General features: G+C 53.0%; 1 protein-coding gene across 2 annotated transcripts in view; it reads left to right on the forward strand.

Moving 5' to 3' along the window:
• Positions 1–6: 6 nt before the first annotated feature.
• The window catches only part of Ccdc85c (coiled-coil domain containing 85C), a 72,863-nt gene continuing 48,703 nt past the window's right edge, over positions 7–24,166 (forward strand). For both annotated transcript variants that reach the window (XM_008825638.2, XM_017796236.2), the window contains exon 1: positions 7–221. In XM_008825638.2, coding sequence (XP_008823860.1) covers positions 29–221 — 193 coding nt within the window. In that variant the 5' untranslated portion in view covers positions 7–28. The remainder of the gene's footprint in view (positions 222–24,166) is intronic.

The raw sequence follows: 24,166 nt of genomic DNA on the forward strand, positions 1-24,166 counted from the left end.
CGGCGCGGCGGGCTCCGGGGCTCGCGACATGGGCGACGGCAGCAGCACCTCGAGTGCGGGCAGCGGTGGCAGCCCGGACCACCATCACCACCACGTGACCCCCGCGCTGCTGCTCCCTGGTCCGCACAAGGGTCCGGACGGCAAGGCCGGAGCCACGCGCCGGTCCCTGGATGACCTGTCCGCGCCACCGCACCACCGAAGTATCCCCAACGGCTTGCACGGTAAGGACCGCGCGGACCCGGTGGCCCTTTCCTTTGACTCGGGTGTCTGAGCGGCCCAGGGGGGATGTGAGCGGTAGTTCCTGCCCACGGGACCCCCCCCTCCCCTCCAGACACGCATCCCCCACTGAAGCTGGCTGAGCAACTGGGGCATCTTTAATGGTGTCCGGGTCAGGTGATGGTGGGTATCCTTGTCCGGCTTATAATGCGCCGTCGGCCCGCTGCAGGGAAAGTTTCCCACCTATAGCTTTGCGTTAGTGTCTAGCACTCTCTGGCCGTCTGGGGGTGCCTCTCCTCCTACCCTGAAAAAACCCGTGGGCATTGGGAGGATAGGAAAGGTCCTTTGAGCTTGGGCAAATGAGTTTCCCCTCCTGGTCGGAGCAACCGATGTTCCCTGGCCCAGTCAGCACCCACGTGTGTTCTGTGGCTGGAATTCTTCCTTCGCTTCCTTCCCCTTCTTATCGCCTGCCGGCTGGCATGCCGGCGCTGGTCTTGAGACCTTGAGGCAGCCGGGCCAGAGCACTCAGGGCTGAGATAAGAGGCTTCCTGGTGCCCTTAAGTCCTGTACTACTGGTTGGGACACTTTTCTCAACCCGGCCTCGACAGTTTTCCCTGAGGATATAGTTGGAATGGATTCTGACTTTTCTCCATGTGCCTCAGTTTCCTTGTTTATAAGTTGGAGAGGCTGATCCTTGCCTCATGGGTTTGAGGTGGAGTTAATACCTCCAGAAGGGATTTGTAAAGCTAAGCTTTACAGGAAGTGCTGTGGTCTTCTGTGGCTAGTGTGTGGGTGTGAGGACCTCTGGCCTCTGGGGAGGTCAGCACTGTCTTCCAAAGTCACTGGTTACTGTTGGCTCTGTGCTGAGGGTGACCTCACATGGGGGTCTGGGAGCCCCGCAGTCAGCTCTGTCCTAGCCATCAGTCCAGTGACTTTCTGCTTTCCCAACTGCATGTTCCTGCACAGTTTTTGGAGGCTTGTGTGTGTGGCACCTGCTACTACTGCCAGACCTGTTTGTCTGGTGGTGGAAAATGACCTGCCCTTTCTGTTCTTTAAGCCTTCTTCACCTTTTCACACACCATATATCTAGGCCTTGAGGAGCTGCTCTTTCTCTGAGTGGCTCCGGGAGCCGAGGACTTAGCTTTCTCTTTAGCTATTTAGTTTGATGCCTCTGCCAGCATATTGGGGTAGGGGCAGGTACTCACTGTCACCCCATGCAGATGGGGGCAGTGCAACCATTTCCCTCTTATTGGCTTTCCAGAGCATGTGAGTTCAGGGCAGGACTGAGGCTGGAGGGATATATTGTTACTGATTAGCAATCTACCACTGCAACTCAGGTTTCTTTTTGTAACTCTGCATCCCAGGTGCCTCACCCCCACCCCCACCAGGCTCCACAGCCAAGAGCCAGCAACTCAAGAGCTCCTGGTTTAATTTGTTGGGGATACACACTCCTGTGTTTGCAGTGCTCTGGTCTCCTTGGCCTCCCCTTCCTGGGACTCTGGGAGAGTCTGTTTTCTGGGCCTTGATCCCCCCACCCCAAGTGCAACATCAAAGGGGACTGCTGCAGTCCTGTGGCTGGGAAATGAAATGTTGCTGGTTTTCAGCTGTGTCATCAGTGACACTTGGCCAGAGTGATTCTCTGCAGGGCCCTGGTGTGCTTGAGTGTCCTTGTCTATTTGCAGGGAAGGTCTGTTGGGTTTTGTGCAAGGAGATGCCAGGGTCTGTCCCAGAGTTGCAGTTGCAGTGGTGAATAATACAGCAGGGAGGGGCCGGCCACACTGAAGGTTTTCCACCCCACTGGGGATGGGTAGGTGTTGAGGTGTCAGATTTCCTACTGAATCCCCCGCCTCAAGTCTCCCTGCAGCGAAACTGCCACAGTTTTGTAGCAGAAAAGCTTTGCTTTGGCATGAAATGAAAACTCAGGCTTGTTATTACAAATTTCAGTTACACATAGGATTGTTCTTTTTTTGTTTTGTCTCTTAAAGTCAGTGGGTGGCCTTGAGCATAGAATTCCTGGAAACGGAAAAAAGGAGCATTTCAGTCTGGGGACCTGTAGCTTTATGATGGTGAGGATCAGGGCTGTGCTGAACCAGGTAGAGAGACTGTCCAGGTTGTGGCAAAAGTGGTGTCAGACCCTGGGCTTCTGCCTCTGTAGCTCTTGGTGCTCTCTCAGGTTATTCCTGTGTTACAGACATGTGCGGCGAGGCGCAGAGAAGACTCCAGCCTTGCCCACGTGGGTCTCCACCAGGCGTGCTTGTCCTTTGGCCAGGAATGGCTTACGGCTTTGGTACTTGTCATTTTTGCTTTACTTTTCTTGATTCCTGACCTGTCTTTGCCCTCTTTCTCCCATGCTGGGAAGTGTCACTTCCTTATCACAAGAGTGGATAGTTGATAACCCCATTTTCTGCAGGGTCAGGGCCATCTTGACTTCTTCATGGATCTTGGGCATGTTGGTTAACTTTGCCTCCCTGTCCCTTTTCTGGAAGGTGGAGCAGAACCCACAGATCCCTTTACCACCACGAGGTCAGTGAGGTTGGCACCTGCCCACAATGATCCAGTGGTTGTTGGAATCCTCATCAAGGTGCTTTCCGGGCACATTTTGGCTTTTTTTCCAAACTCTGCCTGCCTTTCACACTGTGCGTGGGCAAGTTCACATCTGAGTGCTGGCTGTGACTGCACCTGCTGCTGGGCCAGGGAATTATGTCCCTGCAGTCCTCTCTAGGAGAGCTACACTGCTGTACCCACAGCCCTGTAGGGTACCCTGGAAGGCCTCAAGTGGCAGTGGTGGAGGTGGCCGTCTACATTCAAGGCAGTCCTGGCTGAGGCATATGAACACATACGCAAAACTCAGAGAAACCAGAACCCCCCAGCCAGCAAGCCTGTGTGCCAAAGAACACCATTTATCTTTTCTTGTTTGAGTTAAAAATTTGACCGCTCAAAATGAGCTGGGTTTGTTCTCCCATTTGTGTTTCTGTTGGTTTAAAGGGAAGGGTGGAGTGGGGGTGATCTGGGCCCTTAAAAAAAAGACTGAGCAAGCCGGTGCTGAATAGGTCTTTTTTTTCCAGGAGGCCTTCAGGCTCAACTAATAAGGCCGCCTTTCCTAAGCTGGCCATCCGGGAGCAAAGGTCAGAGGAGATAATAGGTGGGGTTACGTAAGCTTTGCCTTCTCTCCCGGCCTGACTCCTTGGGATCAGTGGGACTGTCTATAGTCCTGGGTGCTATGTCCCCCAGGACCAGGCATAGAGAGGGCGGCCCCCCCCAAGTTCTCAGGCAGGTGATCCACCCAGTTTACCACAAAGAGCTATCCAGTTGTTTAGAGCTTTGAATTGTTCCAGGAGGGAGGTCTCAGATAAACTGAGGTTTGAAGAGGTGCTATGTCTTGCTTTGGATTTCCTGAGGCTGACTGGGGCATGGGGTGATTCCTAAGTCTTCTGTGTCAGCAGGCTTAGCCTGTTGCCTCTGCTTGCTGCCCAGCTGGCTCAGGAGCCCCTCCATGGTTCAGGAGCCCCTCCATGGATGAGGAGGCTCCGTGGGTGAGGAGGCTCCATGGGTGAGGAAGGGTGCAGCAAAAGGGCCAGCAGCTCTTCCCAGGGAGGCAACCTCCTCTTCCCAGGTGTGAAGCCCCCTGTGCCAGGGGTGCCCTGTGTCACCCCCAGTCTTCCCCTTTCATTCTCCCACTTCTCTGTACCAGGCTGACTTCCCATTGCAGTTGTCCCCCCACCAGGACTCTGTCCCATGTCCAGCCTCTGAGCTCCTGGGACACAAACTTCATGGAATATTGGTCCAGGACCAGCATACTTTGCGAGGAAATCAGTTCCTGATCGCTCGCCATGCCTGGGGCACTTGTTTACACAGTTCCTTGAAAGTTCTAGGCAAGTTCCTGAACTGGGGAAAACATGACTAACCTTTGGGTCGAGGGAAGAGGGAATGTATCTTTGTGAGACAATTTTAAAAAAATATTTATTTATTTAGTTTTTGTCTTTGGAGACATGGTCTCCCTGTAGCCCCAGCTGACCTGGAACTCGCTTTGTAGACCAGGCTGGCCTTGAACTCACAGAGATCCACAAACCTCTGCCTCCTGAGTGCTGGGATTAAAGGCATGTGCTACCACACCCGGCCAAAATATTTCATTATTTTTATTTTGTGTGTATGAGTGTTATGCCTGCATGTAGGTAAGTACACCCGTGTTGTGCAATGCCTGGGCAGGACAGAAGAGGCTGCCGGATCCCCTAGAACTGGAGTTACAGACAGTTGTTAGCTGCCATTTGGGTTCTGGGATTTGAACCCGGGTCTTCTGCAAGGACAGCCAGTGTTCTTAACTGCTGAACCATCTCTCCAGCCTCCTTGTGTGACAGTTTGAATTGCCCTGCTGGCTAGGACTCTGACGCTTGTCATCTTGGGATATGGGTGTGAAAGTTTTCCTGTGGGTGGGGCTTGTGGAAGGATACCCCATGCAGCTCTGGGAGTCTTGGATTGTTTTAGGGGACAGTTGTCAGAAGTGGAAGGGCAGGGTGAGTTGTGAGGGACTGGCAGGAGAAGTTGAACTCATAGCTGATGAGAGAGCTTACTCTTTTAAGCAGGAAGGGAAACATTAGCCCAAGTTTAATGAGCATCTACTACACTTGGGTTCTCAATGCCTCTGGTGATTCATGTCATCCAGCTTGGGGAGTGGCAGTTCAGAAGCGTCCATCTGGTGACCTGTAGGCTGGGCTGTGGGCAGGAGAGGCTCAGGACCTCTGGGAAGGTCATGACTATGGGAGCCACTATAGGAAAGAACCTTTGCTGTAGGTTCAGTCTGCTCTAAGCCCTGCCCTCAGCCCATCTGCCTCCTTGGACCTCTGACCTCTAGGATTAGGTCTTGAGCTGTCAAGGAGGGCTCAGGTCGGGAAGCACTTGTGGGAGACACTTATTCTTTCTGTGTCTCAACCCCAGCTCTGCCCTGATCATGGAACAGTTAAGAGGCATGGTCAGACTTCTGGGGTTAGCGTCTGCAACCTGTCCAGGGGGTGCCCTGGGGCTTCAAAAACAGTGGGAGCTGGTTCTTCAAGATTTTAACAAATTTTTTAATTTGTGTGTGTGTGTGTGTGTGTGTGTGTGTGTGTGTGTGTGTGTGTATGTGTGTTTTGTTAGCTGCTTGTTGTGGGTGCTGGGAACTGAACTTGAGTCCTCTGGAAGATCTAAACCACTGAGTGCTCTAAACCACTGAGCCATCTCTCCAGCCCTGGTAGCTGTTCTAAGTAGTTCTGATCCCCCTGAGGCATAAGGACAAGGGGAGTTTAGTGGCTTCCCCAAAAGCTTGGGGATGGAGGAGGAAAAAGGTTCTTTAGGATGTGATGTTCTCTTGATCCCAAAAAGTCAGGGGTGGCCCCCCTCCTCTAAGCAGCCCCTGGAAATAGTCACTGCCACATGTCCCCAACTCCCCACAGGCAGAAGGTTCTGGGCAGATCCGGAGCTGGTCACCCAGGGATAGTGTCAGCTCCTAAAGAGTCTCCACTGACCTCTAGCTTTTGGGGTGCAGACAGGAAGACTCAGAGTGCTGCCTATTCAATGTGTAGACTCTCTGGAAATGGAAGTGTGTTGCTTCTTTTCACTAAGATGCAGGCCCCATCCTGGAGGCCAGCAGCTCTGCTTCCTGGTCCTCAGCCTGGTTTTCCAATGGCCTACCAGGCTGGCCTTAGTGTTTTCCTCAGCTCAGAGATAGCCAGTTTCCCTTCTCCCTCCTGTCGTGGAGCAGGCCTGGGTGTCCTGCTGGGCCTTGCTGCAGGGCCCTCGCTCCTTCCCTTGCACCACTTCCCTTCTCTGTCTTTCTCCTTCTATTAGTTAGTACTCTCCTAGAGTAGATGGCACTGAGACTGGTGACATCTTGGAGTGGAGAAATGCCTGTCCTGGAAGAGCTAGAAACCCTGAACAAGCTGTACGAAGAGTTCCTGCCTTAAGTAGGGAGCTGGGAGGGAAGGGATTGGCCAGCCCAGGTACTGGGGCCCTCATGGCCCTGGACCCTCTGACATTCCTGTCTATGTCTTGAGCTATATACAGACTTGGCACTGCAGGGCAGGCTCCCAAACTGTCTTTTGGATAAATCCAGTGTGCCTGCACTTCATAAAGAGCTGCTGTTTTACTGTTTTATTCACTTGCCCTCCACAACAGTGGGAGTCCCAGGGAATCCCCATTTTTGCTGAGGAACAGATTCGGAGCAGAGAGGTGCGTTCATACCAGGTCAGACTGGGTCAGGGATGGGGATGGGGCCAGGCCTGGGAGCTCTGGTCCTCTGACTCTGGATCCCACTGCAACCTGAAGTGCCCAGTTGCCCCACTGCTGCAGCGAGTCTTCATCAGGCCTCTGTACCTCTCAGCAGTGCTCTCAGGCTCTGCAAGTAGAGGCGCTCAGAGAGGGGGAGTCTGGAACTGGGGCTGAGCTGGCCTTAGAGGTAGAGCAGGCTAATGAAAGCGAGAAGAGGCGAGATGGTGATAGGAGCCGCAGCAGCCAAGGCAGGTAGGGTTGGGCCGCAGGTGGGTTGCGGCGGCACATTGGTGCAGTGGGGTGATAGGAGCAAGGGACTCAGGACCGCCTGTGGGAACACAGTGGTAGGGCTGTCTGTAAAGCCCCTTCTGCCGCCTGTGAAGCCCCTGGGCTGCCCTTCTCCTTGGGCTCTGACCTTTCATGAGGAGGCTTTCCCTGGGATCCAGCGTTATCTGCAAGTGTGACCTTCATGCAGCCTGCCCCCTCTGGTTCTTTTTGCTCCCTGCTTGATGAATACATTATGGATCATCTGCTGGGCCCAAGGACACTAGCCCAAGTGGACACATTCCCCACATCTGGGGATCTTGGGGTCCATAGGTGTGCCTCAGTGCTGTCTTGGGCTTGGATGATGCTGCCAGAGACATGACATGACTCTAGACAGCTCTTAACTTTCCTTGTGGCTTCATTTTCCCATCTATAAGAGAGCCTGTGCTGAAGGTCCCAGAGGGCTCCAGGTCCTCAGGCTCCTTAACTTGGATTCCTATACAAACCTTGGTGCAGGACAGGTCTGCAGGCTCTGTCCATCCTCTGGTCACATTGGTAGTGCTGCCAGCCAGCTCTGTTTGTGTTCTTGGTGATTTTTCTACCTATACCCCCAAACTAGAGTTTGCCTGGTAGGTCCTCAGTTTGGGGCAGGACTCAGGAATCACCTAGGGGCCGGGGGAGGGGAGGGGGGTTGCTGCCTGTGACTGTACCGATACTGGAACCTTGAAGTTGTGACCATACTAGTGCTGGTGAGACCAGGACTCTACCTGGGCCACCTCCTGAAGGCCTGCTGGAAGTACTGACCTTTACTATCTGATCAAGTCTGCTTAAAGAACCAGGTACTGAGTTTAGGGCAAGAGAACATTGAGCTGCCATTCAGCTGGGGCTGAGGAGGCCTGCCGCTGCCCTTGAGGTCCCCCCTTACAATCCTGAGGGCAGAGCCCAGTCTTTGGGAGTGTGTAGTTGGTGCATATTCAGTGCTGGAGTCGGGGGTGAGGGACCTGGAAGGACAGGGAGTGTCTTCTCGTATTTTAAACTGGATAGTGGTCCAGCCACGTTGCTCACCTCCCTTTCTTTTTCATTTGCCATTCTTGGCACCAAATGATCTTTAGCTACAGAAAAATGAAGCTTGCCCCGGCGGTGGTGTGTGCTGCAAGCCTGCCTTCTTCCCTTAATGGTCGCTAATACACCCTTTGCTTCCATCCGCGGTCCCTAACCTGCTTACGCACTTGTTTCACTTTCAGAAAAGCCGAAGAATGATACCTTTGTCTGGGCCTACAGAGCAGACGTCCTGGCGGTTGCTGAGGCCTCTGGGTTCTGTGGGCAGTGAGAGCCAGAGCCCTTGTGGGAAGACCCTAGAGAAAACCTGTGGGGCCCACAGGGGCCACTGAACTGGGTTCTGTCAGCCAGTTAGCCAGTGGAGGACGCTGGCCCGTGATGAACATCCCAGGCCGGGGGCAAAGGCCAGTGTCAGTTCAAGTTAGCAGTGAAGGAGAAGCAGACCAGTTTCTGTTGCCTCCTCACTGATCTGTGCCGTATGGTAACTAGGGACACAGCTCTAGGTGTGCCTAGTTAAGGGCTTGCCAGCAGCCATAGAAAGCTAGGTGGGACTCTGGCCCAGTTCTCACATTGGACACAGCCCGGCTTGCACTCCCTCCCCAGAAGCTCTCGTAGCTGAGTTACACCATGGTGAGGCTGCCTTCCATATGCAGTGCACAGTACGAGCCTGCCCTAAAAGGAGTGGTGGTGGCTTTTAGGCTATATTCAAGGGGACAGATGTAGGCAGGGCCAGTGGCATCGAGATGGCAGCTACTGAGAAGAGGTAACCCATTTCCAAAAATAGACCATCCACTGTCAGGGGATCTCTTTGTCTCCTCAAATCTGTCTTCCCGGCAGCTCCTGGTTGTAAGACAAGAAGGAAGCTTGCTCTTGTCTAGGAATCAGCGGCTCCAGTGAGCACCCAGCTCCCCTACCCACCACAAGGGCCTGATTGTGTGCGGGCCCTGAATGCACTCGCCTGTCACTGTGCAGGGCACCGGCTGGCCTCCCTAATGAGTCCGCTCTGGGAGTGGCCCTTTGTGGCAGGTTCCGGCCCTGCTGCCTGGGCCAAGGCTCCATTTCCCAGCCGCTTGACTGCCTAATGTCTCTCGGTAGCTGGTGGGGCAGTAGGAAGCTCCCTCCATGTCCGCCCTTTTTGCTTTTAGTATTTTTGGCAATGTATGCACCCCACTTATGTGCAGAAGCGAGGGTCTTCCTCATTTTTCACCCTCTGTCCTGGCTGGCAGAGTAAGGTTCCTGTCTTCTCTCCCTTGGTCAGCTGCTCCTGTGGGGACCCTCCCCCACTGTTTCCTTCCTCTCCTTCCTTTTGGGTCTCTCCCCAGCTCCTTCTCTGCAACAAGGCTCCTGTTTCCTTGTCCAAAGCAATAAAACAAAACCCTGCCCCGCTGTCATTCTGCCTCCCCTCAACCCCCCAGGGGGATGCTCCCTTCACCATGGACTGGAATTTCTGCCACACTTTGCAGCAGACCCTGGGAAAGGTAGCTTTGGCTCAGGCTCCTGGCCTCTGCCTGGTAGCGTTTGATGCCCCCGTGACAGGTCCTCTGGAACCTAGGGGTGTGCCAGCCACTCTCTCCCACTCCCCCATAGTAACTGCAGCCCTCTCTCTAGCTCAAGTTTTGGTTGTTGATCCTGGGCTCAGGTTCTAGGTGCTGTTGGTCACCATTCTGGCCACTTGTACACTGTGATTTGGACCCCTGCCTCTTACCTGTTTCCCTGCACTCTCTGCCTGAGCCTTGGCCAGCCCTTCCCTTCAAGGTCTCCTGTTGTAGCCCTGAGCTGTCCACTAGCTGCAGGTGGTTGCTTCAGTCTAGTGCAGTCACAGTTAGGTGATATGGAACAGCACTGCTCAGCGTGTTTGGGGCTTGTTGACCTGGAGATAAAGAACAATCTGTCCTTGACAGAGCTCTGGAGGTAGTGCTGGTCTAGACAGTTCTTCCCGGGTCCTGTGGCTCCCACAGAAGGAAGTCTGGACATCTGAACTTGGTGTCAAGGATTTTAGCCACCTCCCAGTCTTAGACTTGTCATCCTGAGACCAGGAGTTCTGACTCTTGACTACCCACTGTGCAAGTACACTTTAGGTCCTCCCGTGGTGGCTTTTCCTGTCACCTGCACCCTCTGAGGTCCCACCTTTCCATAGAGGCTTAGTTTAGTCATTGAGGTGGGCAGGCCACAGGATATGTGGCATGTGGCCTTCATCTGTTCAGTGTCTGTGGGATCCTTTGCATCCTGAGCCAGGGTTATGGCTAGTACCTTGCAGTGGTGGGTGCCAGGCTTTCTGACATGCAGGAGATGGCTACTGGTCATGAGCTGTGGGATGTATGAGTCCATGTGTCTGCAGGAAACCCAAGTACCGAGAGGGTCACCTGGCTCCAGGGGTTGGTCCCCAGCAGAACTCAGCTAACTGGTCCCTAACTGCCAGCTCCTTATCCCCCAAACAAGACCAAGAAGACTGCAGAATCAGAAAACAAAGAAAATGACTTCTAAACTGAAGGGGTAGAGGGGGTGGGGGGGTCGATGCAGGTCAGTGGCCACGTTCCCTGCCCTGCTTCTCCTGGAGAGGCTGCAGACCTACCCTGGCCACACTCACCAGCCCTCAGTGCCATTGATTCCCCGTGGAGGCCATGGCTGTGACTGGCAAGTGGGCAGGCGCCTTCTGGGGTTAAGTGAGCTGCCTGGGTCCAGCTGGGGGCCATTGTACCAGCTGTCTCTGGTGATGAGTCCATTACACACGCAACACCTGGGGCTCTGGCCCTGGGCCTGCCCCTACTGCCCCCGACTGCTTATTGCAGCCTCATTCTGCCTGAGCCTGCTGTGTGTGTGTGTGTGTGTGTGTGTGTGTGTGTGTGTGTGAGCGAGAGAGAGAGAGAGACAGGGTGACATTGGTCTGAACTCAGTGACGTGTCCCAGAGAGAGACTGTACCTAGGGTCCCAGAGACTGAGGGAGTGGGATGCTGGCCTCACCTAGGGAAAGGCACTGCTAGCTAGGACTTCCTTGACCCTGTGAGTTGGGAAGACCCTAAACCTTTGTCTTAACTCTGTATGTGCAATAGCAGTGTTGAAGGTGGGCAGGTAGATCAGGGACCCTGGAAGCCTCTAGTACTCTGTTCGACTGCCAGGATTCCAGTCTCCTCTTCTCCTAAGGGCACCCCCTGTTCAAGGAGTCACCTGTGCAGATTTTCCTGAGAACGACCCATGAGGTGGGCTCTAAGGATAGGAATTCCTTCTGCAGACGGAGTCAAGCAGAGCACCTCCAGGAGTGTTATCAGGACTCTTGCCTGGTCTGCTGGTACCCCACCTTGGAGACAGCCCCCTGCCCCAAACCTGGGTCTCTTTGATCTGCAGCGTTCCTAATCCCTTCCCACTGAGTTATGAGTTTGTCCCCCTGGGTGCTGGCCTGGTTGTGGGCAATGTGATCTGCAAAGTGTGTGGAACTGAACCTTGTGGGAATCCTGTGTGAAAAGACCCCTTGTATTTGTGAGCAGGAGGAGGCAAGGGTGGAGTGGGGTGGAAGGGGGTGAGGGGAGGGGGGCTCATCCTCTTGGTTGCCGGTGCTCCTTGGATTCCTGGCATCCCTGTGCAGTCAGAGTCACAGGAATTTCCTGGCCTGGTCCCTTACCTTTTGGATAACTCCAAAGTCATGCTTGTCTTGACCTGTCTACATTGACCAAATTTCAGTGGTTTCTGTAGCTTGTCAGCTGGTGCATCCTCAGGGACCCTTTGTGATGACAGACTTCAGGGACCCACCCTACTCTCCACCCTCCCTCCAAGCTCCAGGACTGTATACTCTTGAATTTCCCCAGGGACACAACCAGTAGCTTTCATCCAAGGCCTGTGGCTCAGAAAATGTGAAGAAACCCAGTAGTAGGGTTAGTGTGTTTCCTGCCCAAGGCCTTGAACAAACAAATCAATTTAAGGCATGCTCAAGGTCAGGAAACTCACAGAATGCCGAGGGGAGCCGGGAAGTGGAGTGAAGAGCCCAGAGCATGCATCCTGTGTAACCCAGAGGGTCTGGGCCTGTGCCTGTTGACCAACAAGCTCTGTGCTTTCCTCGCCCCTCACCCCTCCTGTCCCGGGAGTTGCTGTGGTGACACTGTGTGTGCCTCCTTCCTGAGGTTTTTGTATGTAGGACAGGTTTAACGTTAGGTTTTTATGCACAGCCCTACTTCCCCACCAGCTTGCTTCTTATTTCTGCTTTGATCGCTCCTCAGTTTCCCCAGGCCTCAGTTTACCTCTCTGTGAGTCAAGGTGGTTGGATCAGGTCTCTGGTGCTGAGAGACCCTTGAGGGAACTTGGGAGTTTGAGACACCCATGCCTTCCCTGGTTATGTCTCACCTAGGTGGCTGCTTTCAGACTGCCCTCTTGCCCTGTCCAGCCAACCCAGTAGTACCTTTTGCGGTTTTGGTTTTTGTTTTACATTCCTCTTGATTTGGGCATTAAGGACCTGCAATAGGTAGGTAGCCAGAGGGCTGGGTTTCTGGCCCCAGGCTCTCACCTTCCATGTGCTTATCCAGTTAGGGGGCTGGTCTGACCCAGAATCAGAAGCCGCAGCCAACAGATCATTTGTCATCCTACACCCCATGAAGGCTTTGCTTCCCCGCCCCCCATAGGCATCGCGTGCCAACTCGCTCCACTGTCCCCAAACAGCCATCCAGGCAAGGGAAGAGTAAAGAGAGGAGATGAACTTGCTTCTTTTCAAAAATGATTTTATAATTGTGCTCGAGTGTGCACTTGTGTATGTGTGTGTGTGTGTGTGTGTGTGTGTGCGCGCGAGCATGTGCGCGCATGCATGTATGTACGTGTGTGTATGCTATGTGTGTGGGTGTGCATCTGTGTGTGCACTTGTGTTTATTATGTTTGTGTGAAGGTCAGAGGATACCTTTCAGGAGTCAGTTCTGTTCTTCACCATGGGATTTGGGGATCAAACTCAGGTCTTGAAGCTTTCAAGGAAGGAACCATCTCACCAGCCCCATCACTTGCTTCTTTCGAGGTTCACCTTACTCCTGTGAACTAGGTGCCTACTCTGGCAACCTTTGAATGTGTTGATAGGCACTCTTTCTCTGGCCTTATGTACCTGCATTTAATGTTCTCTAACTCAATGAAAGAGACAGGCTTGGGAGTGGCAGGGCTGGCCTAGAGGCAAGGAATCATTTGTGCACCCTGCATACACCTTCCCCAGTGTCCAAATGACTTTTACTCCAAATGGTACTAAGGTACGACAGTTTCATCTGTGGGGGATACCAGACCCTTAGTGGATGCCTAAAGCCTCTGATAGTCCTGAACTATTTGTATCCTGTACTGATGAGGGAGATGGGATGGGTGGGTACTGTATACAACATGGATTTGCTGGACAGGAGTGATTCACATCCCAGGAGAGACAGCACGGTGACTTGAGAGTTCATCACACTGCTCAGAACCATGCACAGTTGAAAACTTATGGGTTATTTCTGGAATTTTCCACTTAATGGGTTTTGGGCTCTGGTTACCTGTGGATAACTAAAACTAGGGAAAGTAAAACCTTGAATAAGGGAGACTACTGCACCCATAGGCCAAGTGTGGCTTGTGTATATTCATGCATGAGGAAAGCCTGCCCTCCCCTCCCCTCCCCTCCTCTTTTCCTCTCTCCTTTCCCCTCCTCTTCCCTCTCCTTCCCTCCCCTCTCTTTCCCTCCCCTTCCGTATATCCTCTGTTCAGCACAGATACCCATATCCCCAGCTTACTCCACTGGCCCTTCAGGGTTGCCCATTGGCAGCTCAACTAGTACAGATGGAGTCTTGCCCAGGGGACCTGTACGACTCTGTACAGCAGAGGCCAGCTGGGAGGGCCCAGCAGGGAGCTCTAGTGGGGTGCTCCAGGAGGCTGATGTGACTGTTCTCATAGTATAAATTTCTAAGACTGTGACTGTGCTTTGTGTGAGGGGCTCTAGGTTAGAGTGGTCCCCTGCCTGCTTTGGTGTCCCTGGATGAGCCTATAGGGGAGCTGGAAGCAGACCCCCTGTAACTCTGGGGATTGGGTACATAGATCCTCAAGCTTGCTGGTCTCTGCTTGCCTCAGGCTGTGTTCGGAGAATGCTGCTGCCTGGAGGTGTCTAGGCCTCTGGGGGTCTGGGGTCTTCTCCACCCCAGGGCTTTCTTAAGTAGGTACTCAGTTTCAGTGGAACTGTGAAGTGGGGGTGGGGGTCTTTTTGTAAGCAAACTGGGAATCTGGTGTGTGGCAGGCAACACAGCCTTGTTTGGGGGCTTGGAAGGAATGAGGTTGCCGGGAATCCTAGGACTTTGCTGTACCCTGGCTCAGTTTTGTCACCTGTGAAGTGGACTCTTGGCTTAGAGATCTCATGGGCCATGGAATAGATTCATATATGTAGTTTCATGATTTTTTTTTTTTTTTCTTTCTAAAAATAACAAGGGAGCTCGCAAACGTTCTCCCTCTGAGGTCTTGGAGGAGACTCGTCCTGAGTGCCCGTATCAGTGCAGGAGCATCCTCTGCAGGCCATCACAGGTGTTTACTTGCCTTATGAAGGATGAGGGGCCAGGGCCTTGCAGGGGGAGGCCAGTGGGATCAGGGACTTGAGGGTATCACCTAGGGAGTCCTGCCTGGAGCCCCGGGCTATCTTGAAGCAGGATTGTGCAGGGTAAGATGCCCCAACACCCCTTACTCTTGCTCTTAGTACCCTGGGAGACACGCAGCCTGCAGCAAGCACAGTGGAGGATTTGTGGGGAAGGGGAGATAGCTCCTCTTGGCACCATCCTTCCTCACTCATCCTTGTCTACTGGGGTAGGCAGTGGTTTAAAAGGGTAGGGGACCCTCTGAAGGGCTGAGGCTGTCTGGTGTGATTTGGGATAGCTTCCCCTAATCAGGGGGTCTTGATGGCAGCAACACGGGGGGCAGAAGGGGCAGTCAGTGGGAGCCTTGCTAACTCCTTTCCTGCAGAGTGTGTATGTGTGTGTGTGTGTGTGTGTGTGTGTGTGTGTGTGTGTTTTAAGATAGGGTCTGCCTGTAGCCCCAGCTGGCCCAGAACTCACTATGTAGACTAGGCTGGCCTCAGATCTCACAGAGATCTGCCTGCAGAGTACTGGATTACTGGATTAAAGGCATGTGCCACCCTGCCTGGCAGTCTTGGCCTTATGAATGTGTGCATGAGGGATCACAAATTTTACCTCACTCCCAGTGTGCCCCTCTAGCATGCTATAGTGAGCTCCCAGGTGCAGGTCTTAACAGGTGTATGCCTTGGTATCCCACTTGTGAGAGTGGAGTTTGTTGGCTTGATACCTCAGATCTTCAAAATTCTGGGTCAAGCTATCTCTGGTGGCCATGCCACCCATTAAGAAGGTCCTTAGTGGCAGATGGGACCTGTGTGCCTCTGGTGGTTTATGTTGGTCTAGTTCTTCTGTCCCCAAGCTGTGTCCCACTTGGCTGTGTATGAGAGACAGATGGTGGGCTGCCTCCAGTGTGGGAAGAGCAGGCCATGGTTCCCTGTTGGAGCCCTGGAGGAGTTAGGGACCAGGACTGTTTAATAAAGCTGAGGTCCCCATTTGTATGGAGGGCCCTGACATTCCCTGCAGCCCAGTCCATTCCCTTCATGGGCCTCAAAGTAACATGTGGTCAGCATTACAACATGGTCTGGGCATCATTGAAGGTGGGGAAGACTGAGCTGGTAAGAATGTTTTGTCTGGCTACTATCCATAGGCCTGAGCCCCGTGTCCTGTGCATCATGACCTCCCGCTTCAGGCTGTGGTCCAGGGGACAAGGAGCTGGGTCTGAGTCTCACCTGCCTCCCTGCTATGCTTGGTAGAAGGTTGAGGTGTGTCTGTCATGCTGACTTGCTGGGGCAGGTCCCAGAAGAGGGTTGACTTGGTTTCCTGGTTGACACTCAGAGGCTGTCACCCAAGGGCATCCAGATTGAGGACCTTTCTACCTGAGTTCTGCTGTGGGTCCTCCAGTGACCCCAGACGAGTCACATAAACCCGAGCGCCTCACCTTCCACCTCTGTTGACTGGGTACTTCAATTGTTTTATCTTTGGGCTGTGGAGAGTCATACAAGACATGCACATAGTGCCATCAAAGCTGAGAAGCTTTTTTATGGTTCCTCTTTACTCAAAGGGAAAATCCAGGCACAACAAAGTTAGGTAGATTGCTCAGGATCCTACTGTAGAAAGCAACTGAGCACTCCGGGCTTGGGGTACCTGTTCCTCACCCCCACGCACTCTGTGCTTCTGTGCGCATGTATTTCTTTTTTCTACAGCCATAACTTTGCGTATTCCCAATGACTGCATGATTTAGAGTGGTAACTGTTTTCTACACTGGTACCCAGAAGGCCTCAGTGTGCCACTGTGATGGATAGCCAGGTAACCCTTTGACCACTGTTTAGCCTGGGTCTCTACCCCCCCCCCCGGGTGTGTAAGGTGACTGTTGCTTGGAGAGTGATCCTAGGTTCCCTTGTGGGCAGTGGTCTTGGAAGGTTGGACACTAGTAGAAAACTCGAGAGTTTCTTGGCTCCAAAATTACAGGTTTTATTTTTCACAGCTTATCCCATGTGGCTGATTTCTCCTGGTGAGTCTTATGCCCCAGATATCAGCTCTGCCTTTGTCAGGCTCTGAGAAGGGCAGCTCCCCACCTTTGCAAGTCTGAGAGCAGCCTCCCTTGCTTATCCCAGGGCCTCCTGATAGGTGCTTGGGCTTACTAGAACCTCTCCTTTTATCATGGGCCACAGCCCCACTGGGTTGAGAAGGCAAGTGTCACTGCTCTGTGTAAGATGGTGTGACATGTTTAAGGTCGCTGGACAAGGGGCTGGAGAAATGGCTCAGCGTTTAAGAGCACTGGCTGCTCTTGTAGAGGACCTGGGTTCGATTCCCAGCACCCACATGACAGCTAACAACCATCTGTAACTCCAGTTTCAGGGGATTTGATGGCCTCTTCTGTCCTCCATTGGCATTGCATGACATGGGTGCATTTACACGCTTGCAGGCAGTATGCTCATACACCTAAAAATAATAAATAAAATATTAAAAAAAAAAGATAGCTGGACAAACCTCCTCCCAGGCTGGGTGCCCCTATCAGTTTTTGTCTGACCTTGTTCTGTCAGGCCTCAGGTCCCAGCCTATTCCTCACCCCTGTGATTTATCACCTGTGCACATGCAAAGCATCACCTGCCACCTGCCCATCTGTAACCCATTGCTCATGATGGAAAGTTGTCGCAGTGGGGCCATCTCGTGTAAATGTGGCGTATAAGCAAAACCAGCATGTAGACCCTGGCACAGTGCAGAGAATTGGACTAGATACCCTTCCCCCAGTTTTGTATGGAATTTTATGCAGTAGAATCATCGTACACATTGTTTTATTTATTTATTTTTTATTTATTTTTATTTTTTTGGTCTTTTTGAGACAGGGTCTCCCTGTAGCCCCAGCTGTCCTGGAACTCACAGAGATCCGCCTGCCTCTGCCTCCCAAGTGCAGGGATTAAAGGCGTACGCCACCACACCCGGCTACACTGTTTTATTTTAATTAACTTAGTTATATTCTGTGTGTGTGTGTGTGTGTGTGTGTGTGTGTGTGTGTGTGTGTGAAGCAAGAGGAAGGTGCTGGTGTTCTGCTCTATCACCTTATCAACTCCCTTGAAAGAGGGTTTCTCACTAGCCCTGGATAAAGGCTGGTGGCCATCGAGCTCCAGAGTTCTCCTGTCTCCACCCCCACTCAGTGCTGGGGTTACAGATGTGTACAACCTTTTTATGTGGGTTCTGGAGATTTGAACTTAGGTCCTCATGCTTGTGTGGCAAGCACTCTTACCCACCGATCCATTTTCCCAACTCTCATTATGCATAGTTTTTAAAAAAGCTGTGTTTCTCATAGTAGTTTTTAGACTTAGAAAAATTGAGAGGATAGAACCCAACGTTCTCAGGGGCTCTGCTCCCAGTTTCCCTATTATTAGTTCTTGCATCAGCGTGGTCTGTTTGTCTCAGCAAATGAGCCAACACTGATCTGTTAGTATCAACTGGAGTCCCGTTCTAGTCTGATTTCCTTAGTTTTTACCCCATGGCCCTCTTCTGTTGGATCTTATCCAAGATACGCTCTTTAAGACACAGATTTCTCTACATAGGTCCGTTACAGTTTTTACTAGGACCTGTTTTCACACAGAGTGCTCAGGATGATGGCATTTACGTGTCATTTTAAGTGGCTGTCTTTTTGTCCCATTGTGTGGACAGATGATGCATTATAGCACCTGGGCTTCTTGGGTCACAGCTAGCCAATGTGACAGAGCGGGCACTGTGTGCCTGGGGTCCACTTTCGTGTATGGTTTCGTGTAGTCTTGTGGCACACAACCTCCCAGGCATCCACCGCCCACTGGACATGCTCACCTGAGCTGCCTGAATCTGAGTGAACGCGTCTGAAGCAGCCTGGACCAGGCAGATGGTGGAGAAGCTGGCTGGGGCCTCACCTCTGCGTGCACTGTCCCTGCGATCGTGATCCAGGTCCTCCAGTTCTGCTCTTCTGTTTCCCTCTGGAGAAGTTAGGTACCTGCAGATGTCACTGGGCTTGTTGGGAGAAGCAGGCAACGTTTTGTAGTACAAACAGGCTGTGATGGTATGGGTGATGACAAAGCCAGGGTTAGGACCGAAGGACCTTTTTTATTTATTTTTGTGCGAGGGTTGGAATCTACCCTCTACCACTGAGCTACCTGCCAGCCTCCAGATAACCTTTTTTGATCATTTCCAAAGGGTCCGGGCTCCCCTCCCCCCTTCACAGCCTTTTAAGGGAAGGCCATGAGCAGCAGATCCTGTGGACAGGATGTTTCTCTGGGAACCCATTGAGAAATCCCCCTGGAAATCCTCTTTTAGCCCTGGTGCAGGCGGGCTGGCAGACAATGGGGAACCTGGAAACAAAAGGCGTCATTGTTCAGGCTGCCTAGGCTGGGGTCAGCGGGTGCCTGGCCAGGGCAGACAGACCCATGCCTGGGCCATGCATTTCTACCCCCCACCTCAGAGGCTGGCCATGAGCCCCATGGGGGAAGGGAGCACACAGATGACCCAGATCCAAGGCTCTGTCCCATTGGTCCCTCCCCAGGAGCAGGAGCTTCTGCATTTATATTCAGGGGCTACTACGTCCATGCTGGAGGGTCCAGACATTCACGGCCTGGCCAGTCACCCTGTGGCTGGTAGTCTCCTCCTGGGCTGCAGGTTGGCTGGGCCCTGTTGTTTTGCCCAGGATTGTGTACCTTGCCCTCCCCCTAAGCTGGGTGCCTCATGCTGAACTCATTGCCAGTTTGGTCATCTGTGAACTTGGGACACTGGGTGTGACTGTGTCCCTCTTTGGATATTGACAGTGGAGTTTCACCCTCTTGTGCTCTGCTCCTGCTGGGCCACTCTTTTTCTGCACCTGACCCTTCCAGGACCTCTCAGTGGCTTCAGCATCAACTTCAGGGACCCAGAAACAAAGTTGGAGGCGTTGTTCACATGCCTCGGACTCCTTTCCCACTCTGCTCTTCCACCTCTACAGAAGTTTCTCTGGCTCCGGCCCAGCACCTCCTGAGTCCTGTCCAGCCCCACTTTCTCCTGTGCCCCTGCTCAGGCACACCCTGCCCATCTCCTCTGCCTCTACTTCCCTTCCCTCACTTGGAAACTTGTTTTCGAGCTCTAGCCACCGTACCTACCTTTTTATCATTTTTCCAGGCATTCTCTCCTACCAGTGTCCAAAAAGTTCCTCATTTTCCTTGGTGCTTGGCATGGAGCTCTTTGAGACAAGTGTTTGTTGTGCCCATGTCCTCGTAAGCCCCTGTCCTAGGGTGGCAATGTAGCCCATAATGGGTTTGGCACTGCTGCTCTCTGGTGACTCTGAGAGTGACTAGGGATGCTGGAGCTACCCTTGGCAGGGCTACTGAGCTTTGGTGTTGAATGCAAGCTGCCCTGGTCTTCTCCCTCTTGGGTCTCTGGGACCAGGCCTGCTCTTTCCTGCTCCAGGGCTCAGCCGCCTTGCTGATTGAGTTCCTGGAAGGTGTCTGCCCTTTAGCAGTAATGTGAAGCTGAGACCAAGGGACCAAGTCCTAAGTCCTGCCCAAGTGACTCACCTAGGTGTGTGTGTGTGTGTGTGTGTGTGTGTGTGTCGTCATAGAAGCCCCAAACTACTATGAGTTTCTCTCCCTCTGAAGCTGCAGTGTGGAGGGACTGAGCCAGATGGATGATGGGCTTTGGGGCTATGGGGAAGTATCTATCCTCAGACTACCTCAAGTCAACAGACTAATTGGTCTGTGTGCCTCAGTTTCCACATTAGTAAGAGGAGCAAGGTGTGAGGCAGGCAGGAGTAGGTATGTGGGGCCTCTCCCCAGCCACTCTGAACTCAACTGTGGGAGTCCTCAGGCTCATTCCTGCCCTTTGAAGACCCACAAGCATGCTGGACAGCTGCCTGGGCCATCCTACTCCTGGGTAACCTGTCTTCTGTCCTGCCTACGGCAGACTCCAGATCACGTCTCCCCTTTCAACACAGCCTTTCTAGGTTTCTGACTTGGGTGGGTTGAGGCTGGATTCTGAGGAGGATGGATCCGAGGAGAGTGGGGCACGTTTGCCCTGGAACATGGACAGGTGCTGTGGTCTTGCGGGATGAGCCTGGGGTTGGGGTTCCCCTTCTCCTGTCCCCAGGCCAATTTCTCCCAGCCGTGGGGTCAGGATCAGTGTTTCTGCTGTGGATGTGGACGTGGAAAGCATGTGTGTGGCCTCATGGAGCAGGTCCCTTTGGCTAGTCTGCCTGGGGCAGGGCCTGGAGCAGGAGTTAGGAGTGGGACCGTGAACTGATGGGGGACTGCAGATGTGTGTGTGTGTGTGTGTGTGTGTGTGTCTGTGTCTGTGTCTGTGTCTGTCTGTGTGTGTGTGTGTGTGTAGTTCTGACACCCACACAGCTTTGCCCTCAATTGTCTGGATGCCATATGTATGTGTGAGAATTTTGACAGCTACATACCTCCTATGTGGGCCACGGTGTGTGGATACACGTGAGTCTCACCTCATGGTCTGTGCACACATACTCCTCTTGGTCACATTAAATGGTTAGAAGCATTCCTCCCCACGACATCTATATCTGCTGTTGACCTTTCGATAAATGCCATGACTGCTGGGCCATTGGCATGGCTGTGAGTTTACTGTATGTAATTGGGAGAGAAGACAACTGTATTTTCTTTACTATGAATGTTGCCTGCCTCTTGCCACCTCCTTCCAAGAACAGCTCTGACTTCTGTAAGTGCTTTCCTAGGGCGAACATTTTCTGATTGGCTAGGAGGGGTGTCTGGGCCCACAGAAGGTTGGAGGTGGCAGGTTCTGCAGTATAACCCTGTTTAAAGCTCCCTGACCTAGCTCTCCCCTCACCCACAGCCTTGTAGAACGTGTGCAGGAGGGTGCTGTTGGCCACATGCCCCAACAATACACGGGGCAAGGGTCCATGTTTAGAACACAACCCTTGGAACCCACAGCTTTCTCCATTGCAAATGAGGAAACTGATGCCTAGTGGCTTGAGGGAGTGACTCTAGGCCCACATGTGCCTCCTTTTTGTACACACGGACCCTGTGGACTCCCGCAGGTTCTTCCCCAAGACCTCACTGTCAGGCTACAGTCCTGCCCTAGCCTTGGTGCCCAGCCACATAGAGTGGTGGAGAGGCTGCCACCTTCCCATGGTAGTGTCCCCGACATAGTATCCCTATGTCCCACGCCTTGTCAAACCTGCTTGGCCGGCATAGGAGGAAGTGTAGCTCTGGGACTGTGCCGGGGAGACCCAGTGTGCCCTTTGAGCCTCAGGCTCCTCAGCTGACCCTTGTGCAGAGCTGTGTAGCCGGGAGCTGCACTCAAGGCTTCAATGGTGGTGATGGGTTGTTTCCTTGTGGTGTTTACTGAAAGCCTCACCACAGCCACCTGTGCAAGGAGTGAGGTGCAGACTTCAAACAAGAGGGAAGTCAAGCCCAGGCCTAGCTCAGCTCTGACCCTCAAGGCCTTCAGCCTGCTGCAGGGCTGGCCAGGGAGGGAAGGCGGAGGGGAGGGGTGGAGCTCTGGCACATTGGTGTTCACTGGTGTCCACTGTAAACTGTCTGGCTTCCCAGGTTCTCAGAGTGAGCCTGCCAGACCAGATAGGCAGGCCTCAGGTGTGGTTTATAGGTGTGCATGGATGACAGTGTCCTGTCCCCTGTGATGCCAGGTTAGTGTGTCACTGCTTGTGTGGTCCTGGTATTCCTCCCACCGTGGCTTGGTCCTGAATGTCACAGAAGGAAGCCTTGGGCTGGGTGGCCTGCTTGCCTCTTCGTGGCCCCCTTCGTGGGTCTAAGGTTATTCTGTGGAGATGTACTGTCACTGTGGGCCACCCTGTTGCAGATGTGGGGACCAGTGAGGTCTGGGGGCTGGGGGTGGATGCAGCAGGTTTTCCTCAGGGTTATCTGTTACAGCTTGAGCTCTGGAAAGGAGAGGAGGGGACCGACCACCTCTGCCTGCAGGTACCTGATTTGGCCTGGGAGGTAATTCAGCAGCAGTGAAACAGACTGACTGTGAGGGTCAATCTGTTGGCAGTTCTTCCCTGAAGCAGCTCTTTTGTGGGAACCCTTTTCCTGAGGAGACGTAAATAAATGTCTGCGCTTTTCTTATCAGGCCCCAACAGCAAACCAAAGTACCATTCCACCAAAGTCCATCTTGGGGAGCCAATGCATTTATTGGGCTTACTTACAGAGAGTGGGTGAGGGGTTACTTACAGGAGTGTGGGTGATCACAAAGCACCACAGGAAAGTCTTACCTCAGCATGGATGATGATGCCCCCATAGTGGTGTTGGTGGAGGTCCCCTCTTCTGTTAACCTCCCACAGGCACTTCCAGAGATCATGAGGACATGTGGCACGATTAGGGTAGAACCATATACAGATGTCTGGGAGGCGCAGGAGGGAATGGCCGGAATATCAGGCAAGGGCCGTCGACCCTTCCTACTGCCTCCTTCCATGAAGGAATACCAGCACTCAAGCCCCTCTCAGGGTCTCTTGCAAGTAGACACAGCTATTCTGATAAAGGTGACAATGGTTATGCTCAGAGGACAGAGTTCTACCACAGGCTCCTGTTTGTCTTGTTTGGTCTCTGATAGCCTATGATTGCCCAGGGACTCAGGGCAGGATGGGGAAACCCGGAGGGGATGACCTTATGGCCCATGGCTGCAGGGCCCTACACACACAAGGGCTTGTCAAGTATGGAGGAGAACTCACAGGCCTTGCTGAAGATGTATGTGTGTGAGGAGGTGGGGCTGCCTTGTGGTCTGTTTAGGGATGAATAGTGTGCTGTCACAAGTGTCTGAACCATTTCCTCTAGGGTTAGCAAAATGTGTGCCTGAATACACATGTATGTGCACATATGTGTTCATATGCATGTGTGTGCATGTGCAGGCCCAAGGTCAACCTTGGGTGTCATTCCTCAGGTGTATTTCATTGTCCTGGAGCTCTCTGAGTGAGTTTGGCTCCCCAGGGCTGGGATTACAAATGTACCACCAGGCCGACTCTTTTATGGCTTCTCATCTGGGTTCTGGTGATCGAACTCAGGGTCTTCATGCTTTATGGCAAGCGCTTGCCTGATGAAATATCTCCCTAGCCCTTGGCAGCTTGCACACTGAGTTCATGGGACCCCATGTTACCCTTGGAAGCACATTACTCACAAAGGGAGGAAGGCTCACTAGGCAGTGTCTGGATGTTGGTGCAGGCTGAGCCCCGAATGTCACACCTGAGGCTTCTGGCCCTTCAGGGTGAGCTTGTGCTACAGATTCCTGGTGGCTGAGGGGCTCAGGTCTTGTGCTCGTGAGCCGGGACGCCTCTCTGAGTCTTTGGTGGTCTCCACATACCCCAGCTGCAGTTTCTGCTGACTGATACTCACTGTTGCTGGGGAAGAGGGGATGTGGTCCCACCCGTGGAGGCTCCCTTGTAAGGAACTGAGGTGGTGCTGGCAAAGCGGAAGGACAGCACTGGTGTCCCTAGAAGAGGTGGGAGCATTGGTGTCCCTAGGAGAGGAGAGGTGGAAAGGCCACCTCTGGCTGCAGTCCTCACTCACCAGGAAGCCCCCCCCCCCATGATGTCATCTATGCAGTGACCTTGGGGAACCACTACTTTTCTTGGTCTTTGGTTGTAAATTGAGGTTGATCACAAGATGACCCGAATCTTTCTGAGCATCTTCCAGGACCCATCCCTGGGTGAGAACCTGGCCAGGATGGCAGGCCCTCAACTGGTTCCATTTTGTAGATGTGGAAACAGGATCAGGAATATGCCTGAACTACAGAGTAAGGAGCAGGTAGCTGGCAGGTAGATCTCAGTCTGGCTACGACAGGCATGGGGACTGGCTACTTGGGACCATGTTGATATACCTGCCCTCAATGCAGATCTAAGATGAGTATCCCCTCCCTCCCTC

Source organism: Nannospalax galili, unplaced genomic scaffold, assembly GCF_000622305.1.
Source record: "Nannospalax galili isolate Female #2095 unplaced genomic scaffold, S.galili_v1.0 scaffold188, whole genome shotgun sequence".
Taxonomy (NCBI): Eukaryota; Metazoa; Chordata; class Mammalia; order Rodentia; family Spalacidae; genus Nannospalax; species Nannospalax galili.